The sequence below is a fragment of the Orcinus orca genome, chromosome 15 (genome assembly GCF_937001465.1).
Source record: "Orcinus orca chromosome 15, mOrcOrc1.1, whole genome shotgun sequence".
NCBI lineage: Eukaryota > Metazoa > Chordata > Mammalia > Artiodactyla > Delphinidae > Orcinus > Orcinus orca.
In genome coordinates this window covers 71413151-71425612 of record NC_064573.1, presented here as the reverse complement: position 1 = coordinate 71425612, position 12462 = coordinate 71413151, and the positions used below count along the sequence as shown (strand labels likewise).

Sequence of the window (12462 nt, the reverse complement as noted above, 5' to 3'; positions counted from 1 at the left end):
GACACATGAGACGACGTACTGAGTGTTTGGGTGACTTAGGGGCCCTGAAGCCCAGCTCCAAGCCCTCCCCACTTTGCCCCTCTGCTCCAAGACAGGCAGCCCCCCCAACCCATTTCCAACAGTGCTGCAAAGGCAGTTCAAAAGAATCATCTCAATTCCTGCTCTTGATGGACGGTGGGGATGGGCAGCGAGGGCTCCTGGGGAGTGCCCGCCCGAGGGCACCCCGTGGGCAGCTGGCAGAGCAGGAGAGCAAGGCCAGGTCTGCAGCCGGTGGTGCGTGTTTACATTCCTGCCCTCCGAGATGGCTCCCATGTGGGGTGCACGGAACTGCTCCTTGCACAGGGCCCTGGGGAATGTAAATGTTTACAAGGCAGCGTGCAGCTGGCCAGGCCACCATGGCCACAGGAAGCCAAGGATCCTACTGGCTCTGGTGCCCCCCCCCAACAAAAAAGGAGAGAGATGCAGTGTTCTTAATTTTTAAAGAAAACTTTGAGTCATCACCTACGTAAAGCACCACCGTCTGAAGCGTGCAGCTTGGTTTTTCTGTGTGCACATGCCCACGTAGCCGCCACCCAGACACTGTATGTCTGCAGCCCCAGAAGTTTCCTTTGTGTCTCTTTGCAGTGAACACCCCCCAAGGGTAACTGCTTTTCTGACTTGTGTCCCCGTAGCTTAGTTTTGCCTTTGTTCTAGAACTTCCTGTCAATGGAATCACCCAGTCTGTGTTCGACTGGGTCCATTTCTTCTGCTTGGTGTGTCTATGAGATTCATCCAAACTGTCCACCTCCCGTCTTTTCCTTCCACTGGGGGAAAGTGTCCACTGCATGGACCACAGTCTCTTCATCCATCCTCCTGTTGGTGGACGTTTGGGTAGTTGCCAGGTTTTTTTGCTATTATGGATAAAACGACTATGGACATTTTTGTCTTCGTGTGAATGTGTGTTTTCATTTCTCTTGGGGAAATACCGAGAGAAGAGATTTCTTCTTCTCTCATCTGGGAAGCACATGGTTAACTTGATAAAACCCACCAGACTGTTTTCCAAAGCGGCTGTGATATTTTTCTCCCCCCGTGGTGGTGGGTTGTTTTCTGGGGTGGGCAAACAAGTGGAAAATTCACTTCGAATCACGGAGAGAGGTTGGAGGAGCCTCCGCTGACCCTTCCTGGTGCAAGAAGGGAAACTGAGGCCCAGGTCACACAGTGCATGAGGGGCAGAGCCAGGAGAGAAGAAAGCAGGTCTCTCAATTTCCAAGCTCGAGCGACTCCTTGGTGAGAACCGATCAGCACCCCGTCTGGTTTCCCTGGAAGAGACCTCATGCCAAGCCCCTTTCCACCACAGGGCCTTTGCATTTGCTGTTTGTTTCCTCGGCCCAGGAAGCTGTTCCTTCTCCTCCTTGAGTGCTTGATTCCTCTTATCCTGCAGATGTCAGTGCTGATACCTCTTCTAGGAAGCCAGCGCTGACCACAATTGCTAAAACAGCTGCCCGGACACCTGCCCCTGCCCCTTCCCAAGATATTTCCTGTCTCCTCAGCCTTTTTATCTCCTTGATAGCATCTTGCAGTGTTAGGTTGTCTTTCTGAATTGCCAGCTGACTTGCTTCTCAACTGTCTCCCCTGATAGGAGCTCCCTGAGACAGAGCAAGATTATGTCAGTGAATCCCCTCCCTGGGCCTCAGTTTCCCCATCTTTAACATGGTCAGGTTGGACTAGAGTCATTCAGCCAGTGGAGGGGCATTTACTGAGCACCTACTGTGTTCCAGGCACTGGTGCTAGGGATACAGTGACAGATAAAGCCCTCGTTCTGGACCAGAGAAGCTGACAGTCTAGAGGCACATGGAAACAGGCCTTTACAGGCCAGTGTACTCTAGGCAGGGAATGGGGGTGCAGAGCATAGAAAAAGCTGCTGATCTCCCTCCCCAGAGGCTGGGGTTCAGGGAGGGCTTCGTGGAGGTGGTGATGATGTGCAGGTGGGTCAGGCATGGGGGCCCATGGAGGGCAGCACTTCAGGCAGAGGGAACAGCCCGAGCGGAGGTGCATAAGCATCTGTCTCGTTCACAGCTCTCTCTGGGCCCGGCACAGTTCCTGGCACGTGGAGACACTTGGGAAAGAGCTAGGGAATAAAAGAACATCTCTAGTTTACAGATGGGGAAACTGAGGCCTGGGGAGGTTTCACACACACTCTGCCTCCTTGGAGCCCCCGACTGGAGGCCTCTGCTCCATGGGTGTCCCTCCGAAGGCCAGGCCTGTGCTGTGATGCAGCTGCAGCCTGGGCCTCTCAGCCACATGAAAGGCTTGGGATATTTTTGCCTGGAGAGCAGGCCCCAGTGGCCTCGGGGGCTGTATAATTATAAGTGGCTCTGAGCCCACAAGAGGCTTGAGCTGGGGGCTGTGGTGGGCCAGGCGGCCCTCCCCAGGCTCAACCCGGGGAGGACTCTGGCAGAGACTCAAGTCTGGGTGAGGTTTTCCCTCCTCCTCGGCCCTGGCTGTTCAGTGGGCGGCGGGGGGCGGGGGGCACGGTGGGCACAGGGTGGGGTCTCTGAATCGCTTCAAGGCTGGGCAGACGACCCATTGCTCTCTGCCTCTGAACATGCAGGTCGCAAGTGAGTGGCCCGGCCACCTCCAGGCCCCAGGCCTGCCCTTGCCTTGGAGCCATGGTGCTGCGGACTATGGGGGTCACCCGGGCCAGACCCCTCAACAGGTCCTGGAGCTGGAGAATGTGGACCGTGAGTCCCTCAGGACGGATGAGGAGTGGCTGGAGCCTGGGGATGTGAGAGTGGAGGGCAGAGTGGTCATTGACATCAAGCATTTACTGAGCACCTACTGTGTTCCAGGCACTATCCTAGATGCCGGAGTTATGGCGGTATTCAAAACAGGCAAAGTTCCCGGACCCCATACACCTAGTTCATCTATTCAATAATCTTCAGGAACTGCTCTGAAGGTGCTGGATTCCCATCTACCTCAGGGCCTTTGCACATGCCATTCTCACTGCTAGGAATCCTGCCACACCCTTGCCTTCCTAAATACCTCCTCATCTTCATGAGTGACTCTACTTTCACCTCCTCATGGAGGTCCCCAGGAGCTCCAGGACTAGACTAGCCCCCCAAGACTGGCCTCCCATAGCCCCAGAAATGCCCCATCCCAACCCTTAGCTCAGTTTGCAGTCAGATATTCATTTCTTTGTTTACTTGCTTATTGCAGGTCTCCTCTCTTGGTGCCTGTGTTTGCTCATCACTGTCTTCCAGGGCCTGACACTGGGCTGGGTGTAAAATCGATGCTCAAGGAATGTTTGTAGAATGAATAAAATTTAGAAAGTTACAGCATTGGAACCTTACCACTGGCAGGCTTGTGGTGGGCACCTAGACTGACCCCACATTTGGCTGCAGCCCAGAGAGGGGCAGAGGTTTGCCCAGCCACCCACAGCTGATGCATGAGGGGGGGTTGGAACTCAGGGATCCTTCTTTCTCCCATCAGTGACTGACATTTTGCTCTTCTGTCCTCAGGTAGAAGGTTGAGATGTTTGGCTTAAGGAGATCATGTGTGTCTTTGTGTGTATGTGTGTGTGTGTGTGTGTGTGTGTGTGTGTGTGTGTGTGTGTGAGAAACATGGTCTGATAACACTTTAACGGGGTCACTAGCCTGGCAATTTCACTTCCAGCTAAGACACAGAGGGGCTGGTGGAGAAGCAAGCGCTCTGATCCCCAACATGCTGTTGGATCCCAGGTAGGTCACGCCGCCATGAACCTCAGTTTCCACATCTGTTGAATGGGCTTTGCTTACTCATTCACCTCTCTCTCCCTAAGGTCTTCCGGAACCCGCTGTGTTTGACGCACAATGATAGGTTCTATGGGGGGAGGAAAACCCAGTGCTTCGGAGGGTGGAGGATTCCAGCCAGCTCTGCAGGGAACAAGTAATCATAGGCAACCGTGGTGTGAGAGACAGAATAATGCCCTCCCCCACCGCAAAGATGTCCACATCTCAATCCCTCAAAACGGTAATATGAGTTTGTCACCTTACCTGGCAAAAGGGATTTGCAGGTGTGATTAAGTTAAGGCTCTCAGGGAGCTGATCCCGGATTATCTGGGTGGGTCCAGTATCATCACAAGGGTCCTTAAAAGTGGAAGAGGGATTGGAAGAGAGAACCAGAGAGGTGGCAGCGTGAGAACTCAGACCCTGCAGCTGACTCTGAAGATGGAGGAAGATGACTGTGAGCTGAGGAATGCAGGTAGCTTCTAGAAGCTTGAAAAGGCAAAGACTCAGATTCTCCCTGTGAAGACTCTGGGATAAACAAAGCTCGGCCGACACCTTGAGTTTAGCCCAGTGAGACCCATTGCTGACTTCCAGCTGCCGGAACGCTAAGATAATAATGGTGTGTGGCTTTAAGTCACCGAGTTTGTGATATTTGTTATAGCAGCTGTAGGAAACTTATACACTTGGCACCTGGCCAGTGCTTTTGTATTGTCCAGCACGTTTACACCCTCTGACTCCGGATTTTCCCAGCAGCCTTGTGAACAGAAAAAATTCTCTATCTTTGTTTTACAGATGATGAAAGAGGCTCCCCATGGGGCAGGACCTGGTGAAGGCAGACCTAGAACCTGGGTCTCTCTGTCTCCGGTCTGGGGCTGCTCTGGCTCCAAAGGAGGAACACAGAATGGGACCGCGACTTAGTCTGGGGCCTCTGGGCCACCCGTGCTGGAAGCAGGCCCTGTTCAGGTTAGTTGTACCTCTCTGCCCCTTGATCTCGTGGGATCCAATCCCCCTCAGCCCTCAGACTATTAGGGCAGGGGCTCCTCCCCAGGCGGTGGGCCCTGGGGCAGGTCTGGCCACTCCTGCTCACCTGCCATCTGGTCTAAGATGGGGCTGGGACACCCCCTGGCCATCTTCAAGAGGGCTCAGCTGTTACAACATGTCTGTGGGCAGCCACTTGCCCCAGGGGGCCTGTGTGCACATGAGTGTGTGTGTGTGTGTCCATTGGTGGACGGTTCCCCATTCCCTTAGGATGCAAGGTTTGGGGTGATCTCAGAGAAGATGGGAAATTTTCTAGTTTTATTTTCCAAACAGCTGCCCCTTCTTTGAGCAGGTGAGTCAGGGCTGCTGGGACCATAGAAGGGAATAGCTACAACCTAGGGCCCTGGTTCCTAAAGGGTGGTCATGATCTGTTCATTCACGTACTCCCCCTGCTCCAAACCTTCACTGGCTCCCTACTGCCTCATGGATGAATGCCATTCTGAGACTTCAGCCCTGCCTGGGTGACTGCTCCCACCCTAATCATCAGCTCCTCCCTTTCGTCCACTTCATGCTCCAGCCCAGTTTAATTACAGCCCCTTGTCCGTGTGTGGCGTTCCCAGCCACCTGCCTTTTATCCACACTGGTCCTTCCTCCTGGGATGCCCTTCCTGGGTCTCCTCTTCCTGGGACTCTGCTCATTCACAGCCACATCCTCTAGGGCGACTTCCTTGCCTCCTTCTCTCAGGGGATCTCTCTCCGTCCTGGGGTTCCCCGAGCCCTTGGCCTCTCTCCTGCCACAGACCCATTTCTGTTTTGTAAAAAAATAATTTACATACGTGTGCTTCTCCTTGGAAGTCTGCGAGCATCCTGAGGGCTGGGCTCTGATTTGCCTCTGAAATCTGCTCAGCACTGCGCCTGGTGCTCTACAGGTGTTCATTAAGCATTTGATGGATGAATGAATGAATGGTGCAGGAATGAATGAATGCAAAGGACTACTGTCCCCCTGGATGCCTCAGGTCTGCCAGAGGGCCCGGTACCCTGGGTGAGCCTCTTGAATTCACCCTGCCTCGCTTTCCCCATCTGGGAAATGGGGCCACGACTCCTGCTCTGGCCATTCCATTGAGGTATCACGAGGCCACAGATCTCACGATGTTACAGCCGTAGGGAACCCAGAGGGCTTCCCACCCACCCCTGCAAATGGGGAAACAGAGGCCTGCCGAAGGAAAGGGCCTGACCAGGGCCAGACAGTGGGTGCCAGGACTCGCTCCCTGCCTCAGGCCTGACCCTCCATGCATCCCTTAAATGCAGCCCGGCTCCCACTCTGCACCCTGAGCCTCGGAAAACCTGAGTCACAGCTGGAACCAAGTGCGGGGAATTTTCCTTCTCATTTTCAGGGACCTCGGAACCTCCCTGACCTCATCCCCTTCAGAAGGGGAGGCAGGATCCCAGCTCTCTGGGCCGTGGGTGCTCCACAGGACGGCCCTGTCTGTGTGTCTGTCATCCTCAGACTGCCCTGGGGACCAGCGGTCAGGGAGGAAATGCCCCATCTGGTGTTCCCGGGGCGTGGAGGGGACGCCCACGGGTGTGAGCAAGGGGGGACTGTGTGTGTGGCCGAGCTTGGCCCCGCCCCTGCCCCTGTCCCCACCCCAAACCCACTTAATGAAATCAAGCTGGCCCTGCGGAGGGGAGGAAGGGAGGCGGGAGGAGGCGGGAGGAAAGGGGCGGGGCGGCGGCAGCCCAGAGCCGCGGCCACAGGGCACTGCCACGGACTTGCTCTGCTCCACCTGGCGGGACACCCTGTGTGCAGAGGAGCTGGTGAGTCCTGGGGGCCCCTCCTCTCTCCAGGGAGCCTGGTGTGTCTTGGAGTTTAGGGGGCCAGTGTGAGTGCTTTGGGGGGCTTCTCTAAGTGTGTGTGTGAGCTTTGAGTGTGTGTTGGTTGCTGCCTACTTGTGTGTGCTCTGCGCTGAGGGGGCGGGTGGCGGGATGTGTGTGCACCTTGGATGCCTCCCGAGTGCGGTGCTGGGTTGGCCGGAGTGTTGCGTGTGTGCAGTTGTGTGTGGGCAGCTGGGGTCTTGCTGTGGGGGATGTGTTGTTCTTGGAGAGTGGGCACCAGGGTAGGTGCTCCCAGGGTCTGCGGGAGGGTGGTATGGATGGGGGTGGTCCCGTCCGTGGGGATACATGGGGGGCGGTCAGGGGGTGCATATGTGCACATGTCAGAGAACCAGCCCGTTGTGTGTCCACGTGTGTCCTCTGTGTATCTGTGCTGGTGGGCAGTCTGGGGTGTCGAGATGTTATGCGTCTGTGTCTTTGTGCCTGTGCTGTGTCTGTGTATTGTGCGCCCGTGCTGCCGCCGCTCTGCGCGTGTGTGTGTGTCGATTTTGAGCCTTCAGGACGCCCGTCCCTCCCCAGGCCTCCCATCCAAGGGGCCCAGGTCCCTGTCCTCGGCTGCCCCAGAGCAGGGGGTGCAGAGCTGCAGCCAGAACCCCTCCCCACAAGGCCACTAATTGAAGCCAGGTTTATGTGGGCCACCCCTCCCCCTCTGGCCACCAGTCTCTGAATGGGGGTGGGGCAGCCACTCTGGCCCATCAGCCTCAGGTGCTGGGGGACTTGGCCTTAGGGATGGATTTGCCTCATCTGCCTATTCCTGACCTCAAGTGGGGCTATCACATTTGAAAACGATAAACTCTATGGTGAGTGAGCTGGGCTCTGAAGAGAGTCCCTGCTCCCAGCTAGGAGTCCTGGATAGTCACGTGGTGCCACTACTTGCCATCCACACTGTGCCAGCCGCCTCTATTTCTCGTCCTAACAATAGTCCAGGAAGGTGGCCTTATCCCCATTGTACAGATGTGGACACCGAGGCTCAGAGAGGTGATCTGCCTGGTCTCAAGACACACAGCTGGGAAATGACCTCCTCCCAGGTATTCGCAGCCGCCTCTCCAGTCAGGCTCTGCCCTGACTGGCTGTGCGACCCTGGGCAGGCCTTTCCGAGTGTTGGGCCTGGGTTTTCTCTTGGGTTAAACAAGAGGGGATGGCCTGACCCCACCTCTTAATGGCCTGTGAGTTTCCACATCCTGGAAAAAATGAGGACGCAGGGAGGAGGTGGGGACAGCTGATGGGCAGAACGATCATTTCAGAGCAGCCCAGGCCAGGGTGCCCATTCTACAGATAGAAGACTGAGGCCCAGAAAGGTCAGGGGGCTAGTCAAGCAGGGTCACACAGCCATCTCCTGTGAGGCCCGGCCGGCTCCCGCACTTTGCCGGCACCTTTCCCCCGGAGCCCTGTGGGGAGGGTTGTGGTGGGTGTGAGGGACTCTGAGAGTCGGAGTCTCAGCCTTTAAGATCCAGAGGTAGTTTCTGTGGCCTCTTTCCTTATCCTCTGCCCCTGCCCCCAAGGATCCAGGGGAAAGGAGGACTTTTCTCTGTCCGACTCACTGCCGCACATTCGTGTGTGTGTGTGTGTGTGTGTGTGTGTGTGCCGCACATTCGTGTGTGTGTGTGTGTGTGTGTGTGTGTGTGTCTGGTCCTGGATTCCTCACTGGCCGCTCAACGAGATTTCACTCAACGAGGTAAAAAAGTTGCTCTTTCCGGGAGAATGGGGGGAGACAATGAGCACATTTACACATCAGGTGAGAATAATCGTCATTTGTCAACCTGGGGTGGGAAAATCGGCTGATCCTGCATCTCTGCTGGGGTAGAAATTCGACTGCTTCTGAATTTCGCCTTCCCTCGGGGAGCAGCTGCTCTGCGCCAGGCGCTTTCTGAATGTGATCTCATCCGGTCCTAACAGCTCAGTGAGCCAGGCCCTGTGCTTACCTCCTTACGCTGCCCCCAGTCTACAAATGGGGAAAGTGAGGCCCAGAGGGCCCGGGCAGCAAGCTAGGCCCAGATGGAGCTAGGATTCGAATCCTGGCCTAACTGGCCTTAGCACTCTGCTGCCTGCAGACCTTCAGTACAGAAACTTCACAGCCGTCCCCCCAGGAAAGGCCCCTGGTCTTCAGGCCCCACTGGTCAGAGTTGCCGTCTATGGTGAGAAGTTTCAGCTGCCACCATGAAAGGTCTCTCCCGGGCTTGACACAAGGCGGGGGAAGGCAAGAGAGAAAAACCCCAAAGATCAAAGCTCTTTGTAGGAACCTTTGCTAACAAGTGTCAGAGAGTGGAGGGCCCAGGAAGGCTCCTAAACTTTGTGGAACACCTCAGATCCTGGTTCCAGCTGACAAGTGATGTCAGCCAGTGATGTGAGCCCATTCCTGGGCCAGCCTGAGGCACATGAGAGAGAGTGTGCAGGGTGTGTGTGTGTGTGTGTGAATTCTCAGAGTCACAAAGAAGAAGGTTCAAATCCCAGCTCTGACACTTAGCACCTGTGTGCCCTTGGGCAGGTCACTGTCTGTCTCTGAACCTCTGTTTCCCCATCTGAAAAATGGAGACAATGTTAGTGCCCATGGCTTCTTTGGAATTGCACCCACAAAAGGGGCTCAGATGAGTAACCCGTGATAAAATACACAGTGACCAACTCATTTAAAATGAACCCTGGGTGAGTGTTGCCTCATTTGATGTCCTGGGAATTATCTTTTGTGTTTTGCCATCTGAGCCAGTTTGTCCAAATTCGTGTCACATCAGGTGGCCCCGGGTCACTTGGAACAAGCCACTCAGTGGCCCCATGTCATTCCTACATCATCTTCTGAATCCCCAAGTCAGCGTGAGTCGGTACTGTCACCCACTTTATGGAGCTGGGCCTGAGGCCTGGGCACTCGAGGGGACCTGCCGCCAAGATGTTGGGCACCTGACTTCCTGCTCCAGCCCGGAACTCACTGTGTGGCCTGGGGCCTGCCCCTTGCCTTCTCTGGGCCTCTGTCTCCCCGTTTCCGTCCCCTGGAGAGGGCACCTCAGTCAGGGCATCGTGAGGCTTTTCCGTCTTGGCACCTGTAGCCCCACCCAGAGTCCTGTGCCCTCTGCCGGGTGGGGCAGAGGCTCTCAAGGGGCAGCCTGGGGTGCGCAGGAAGGGGTTGCTGGGTTTGTCTGAGCGGCCGGGCTCGCTCACGCTGGCTGGGAGATGTACTGCGTTAGAAGCCGACTGCTGCGTAAAGCTGGGCCATAAGGAATTTATTAGTCAGCCGGGCTGTCTGGGCCGGGAGGGTCTGGGGGCTTCACGTCGGGAGCTTTCCAGCGGGGGGAGGGAGGTGCGGGGTTCATCTGGATCCCATTTGGTGGCGGCCACAGGACTTAGGCTCCAGCTTTGTTCCAGGCACGAGGGTTCCCTCTGGGCCTCCAGGCCCTGCTTTGAGCCTCGAGGTGGGGGTTAGCCATGGGGCACATGCTCACACAGGCCTCTGCTGAGCTCAGAATCGGGATGCTTCAAAACCTATGAATCTTCCAGAGACGGGACCGCAGAGGAGCTGGGAGCAGCGAGGATGGCTTCCCAGAGGAGGGGGCAGCTCTCTCAGTTACTCACTGAGCCCTACCGTCCTCTCTCCCTCCGTGCCTGCATCCAAACCCCAGCTCTTCCTCAGCAAGTCACTTAATCCCTCTGAGCCTCAGTTTCCTCACCTGGAAAATGGGGAGAATGTAGTACCTGCCCTATTGGGCAGTTCTCAGGATTCAATGAGAAATTCCATGTAAGAAATGTAAAATAGTGTCTGGCACATGGCAAGCAATGAAAGGGTAAGTTCTTATTCATTCAGCCAACTCCATCAATGTGCATTTATTGAGCACTTGCTGTATACCAGGTATGATGCAAAACCCTGACGGTGCCGAGATAAACAAGATTTAGCCCTTGCCCTCCAGAAGCTCAGAGTGAAGTCGGGGGGGGACCAGTGTAAACCCCGGGATGGGGTCCATTGTATGGTGGGGAGGCTCAGGCCCGGGGAAGGAAAGCGACTTGCTGGAATAGGTTCTGTGTCTGCTGCGTCTCCTCGGGGTCCCCTGAGGCTGGGGCCCCGCCCTGACGTCTCTTCTGCCTCGCTTCCCCACAGGCTCCAGGCAGCATGGTTTCCGCGGCGGCCCCCAGCCTCACGGCGTCTCTGCTGCTCCTCCTGCGGGTCCTGCCCACGGCGTCCTATTCCGTGTCCCTGCGGGCCACCTTCCTGGAGGACACGGCGGGCAGCGGGGAGGCCGAGGGCGCGTCGGCCTCCTCCCCGAGCCTCCCGCCGCCCCGGACCCCAGCCCTCAGCCTCACCTCGGTGGGGCCCCAGCTCACGCCCCTGGCGGGCCCCAAGCCCCCCACCAACTTCCTGGACGGCATCGTGGATTTCTTCCGCCAGTACGTGATGCTCATCGCCGTGGTGGGCTCCCTGGTGTTCCTACTGCTGTTCACCATCTGTGCCGCTCTTATCACCCGCCAGAAACACAAAGCCTCTGCCTACTACCCCTCATCTTTCCCTAAGAAGAAGTACGTGGACCAGAGTGACCGGGCCGGGGGCCCCCGGGCCTTCAGCGAGGTCCCCGACCGTGCCCCTGACGGCCGGCCCGACGAGGCCCGCGATTCCTCCCAGCAGCTCCAGGCTGACATCCTCGCCGCCACCCAGAACCTCAAGTCTCCCGCCAGGGCCGCCCCGGGCATGGGAGACGGAGCCAGGATGATGGAGGGCAAGTCGGAGGAAGAAGAGAAGGGCAGCCGGGAGGCGGACCAGGAAGCCCCGGGACACGGGGTCCCGGCAGAGAAACCAGAGGCGCCGCCAGAGGAGCCCTGCTCGGTGCAGGCGGATGGGGCTGTGGCAGCTGCTGAAGGTCAAGGGGAGCCAGAAGCAGCTCCCTCATTAGCCCTCGGAGCTGGGGGCCCAGCTGGTTCCCTCGAAAACCCCTGTGCTTGCGGCAGTGTCCCCCCCAGCATCTAACAGGCCTCTAGGGCTGCCGGCCCTGATTGTCGGACCCCTGGTGGTCACCTCCTTGGGCACAGAAAGGTCCTCGGCCCTTACCGTGCTCTGACACCCCCTACTCGGCCACTCCCCGCGGCAAATCCCGGCACGTCTGATCCTACTACAGCAGGCAGAGATGCTGGTCTCTGTTCCACCCTCAGGAATCTCATCCACTTCGAGAACATTTGTCCCCGCAGCCCCAAGGCCTACATCCCAAAGTACAGCTCCTCTGGGGAGATGGAGCTGAGGATGTGTCCCTGTCACAGCCACGTCCGCTGGGAAACATATGTCTCAGGTCCCTTGTGACAATGCAAACGTCGCCGCTTTCCATCGAGGTAGGAAAGAGAAACAGAATAACTAGGAGGTTTGGAAGAGGTTGAACAGATGGGAGATGCAGAGGTGCCTGGGGTTGAAGCAGGGAGAGGTGCCGCAGAAGATCAGTCAGGAGGCTTCCGTGAGGGGTCCTGCACCGATCACGACAGGTTCCTAAGTGAGCATTTCCCAAACTGGGTTCCCTGGAAGAAAGATTTTGAGGTCCAGTGAATGAATTGAGGAAACATTGCTTCTCTGCTCTGCGTACCCCCCTTGGAGCCCCCCAAGGCTCTGACAAGTCCCGCAGTAAAGGTGCCCATGGAATCTGATTTCGCTTAGCCTTTCCCAAAAAGCTTTTGGCCGCGGAGTACTTTTGTTTTTGTTTTACAGCTACAGAGTAAAATCCTGAAGAGAACACTCTGGAAGTTACAGCTCCAGGTGTGCTCCAGGGCGCCCCCTCCCCAGTTCCTGGTTGGTCCGGGGTGAAGGCTGTGGAGGTGGAGGCTCGGCCTCTCAGGGGCTGCCTCTCATCCTGCTACTGCTGTGGGCATGGGGCAAATGAATTGAACTTTCTTGCCAG

The 12462-nt window shown here is 56.7% G+C and overlaps 1 protein-coding gene across 4 annotated transcripts; it reads left to right on the top strand.

The window, feature by feature from the left end:
- The first annotated feature begins 4571 nt into the window (after positions 1 to 4571).
- Positions 4572 to 12127, top strand: TMEM119 (transmembrane protein 119). 4 transcript variants are annotated; one of them, XM_033408637.2, is made up of 2 exons: positions 4572 to 4706; positions 10689 to 12127. In XM_033408637.2, exon 2 carries the CDS (start codon positions 10701 to 10703, stop codon positions 11547 to 11549), a length of 849 nt encoding a protein of 282 aa, XP_033264528.1. In that variant the 5' UTR covers positions 4572 to 4706; positions 10689 to 10700; the 3' UTR covers positions 11550 to 12127. The 4 variants fall into 4 exon arrangements, with proteins under 4 accessions (XP_033264528.1, XP_049554531.1, XP_033264526.1 ...); XM_049698574.1 differs by lacking the exon at positions 4572 to 4706 and adding an exon at positions 6440 to 6535; XM_033408635.2 differs by lacking the exon at positions 4572 to 4706 and adding an exon at positions 6542 to 7638.
- Positions 12128 to 12462: the final 335 nt, after the last annotated feature.

What these genes read in the sequence shown, in the direction of transcription:
- TMEM119 (XM_033408635.2), top strand. Translation starts at nt 7,408, where the DNA reads ATGGTGAGTGAGCTGGGCTCTGAAGAGAGTCCCTGCTCCCAGCTAGGA. An exon ending in GGGAAATGACCTCCTCCCAG is followed by an intron (nt 7,639 to 10,688) that starts GTATTCGCAGCC and finishes GCTTCCCCACAG; the next exon opens with GCTCCAGGCAGCATGGTTTC.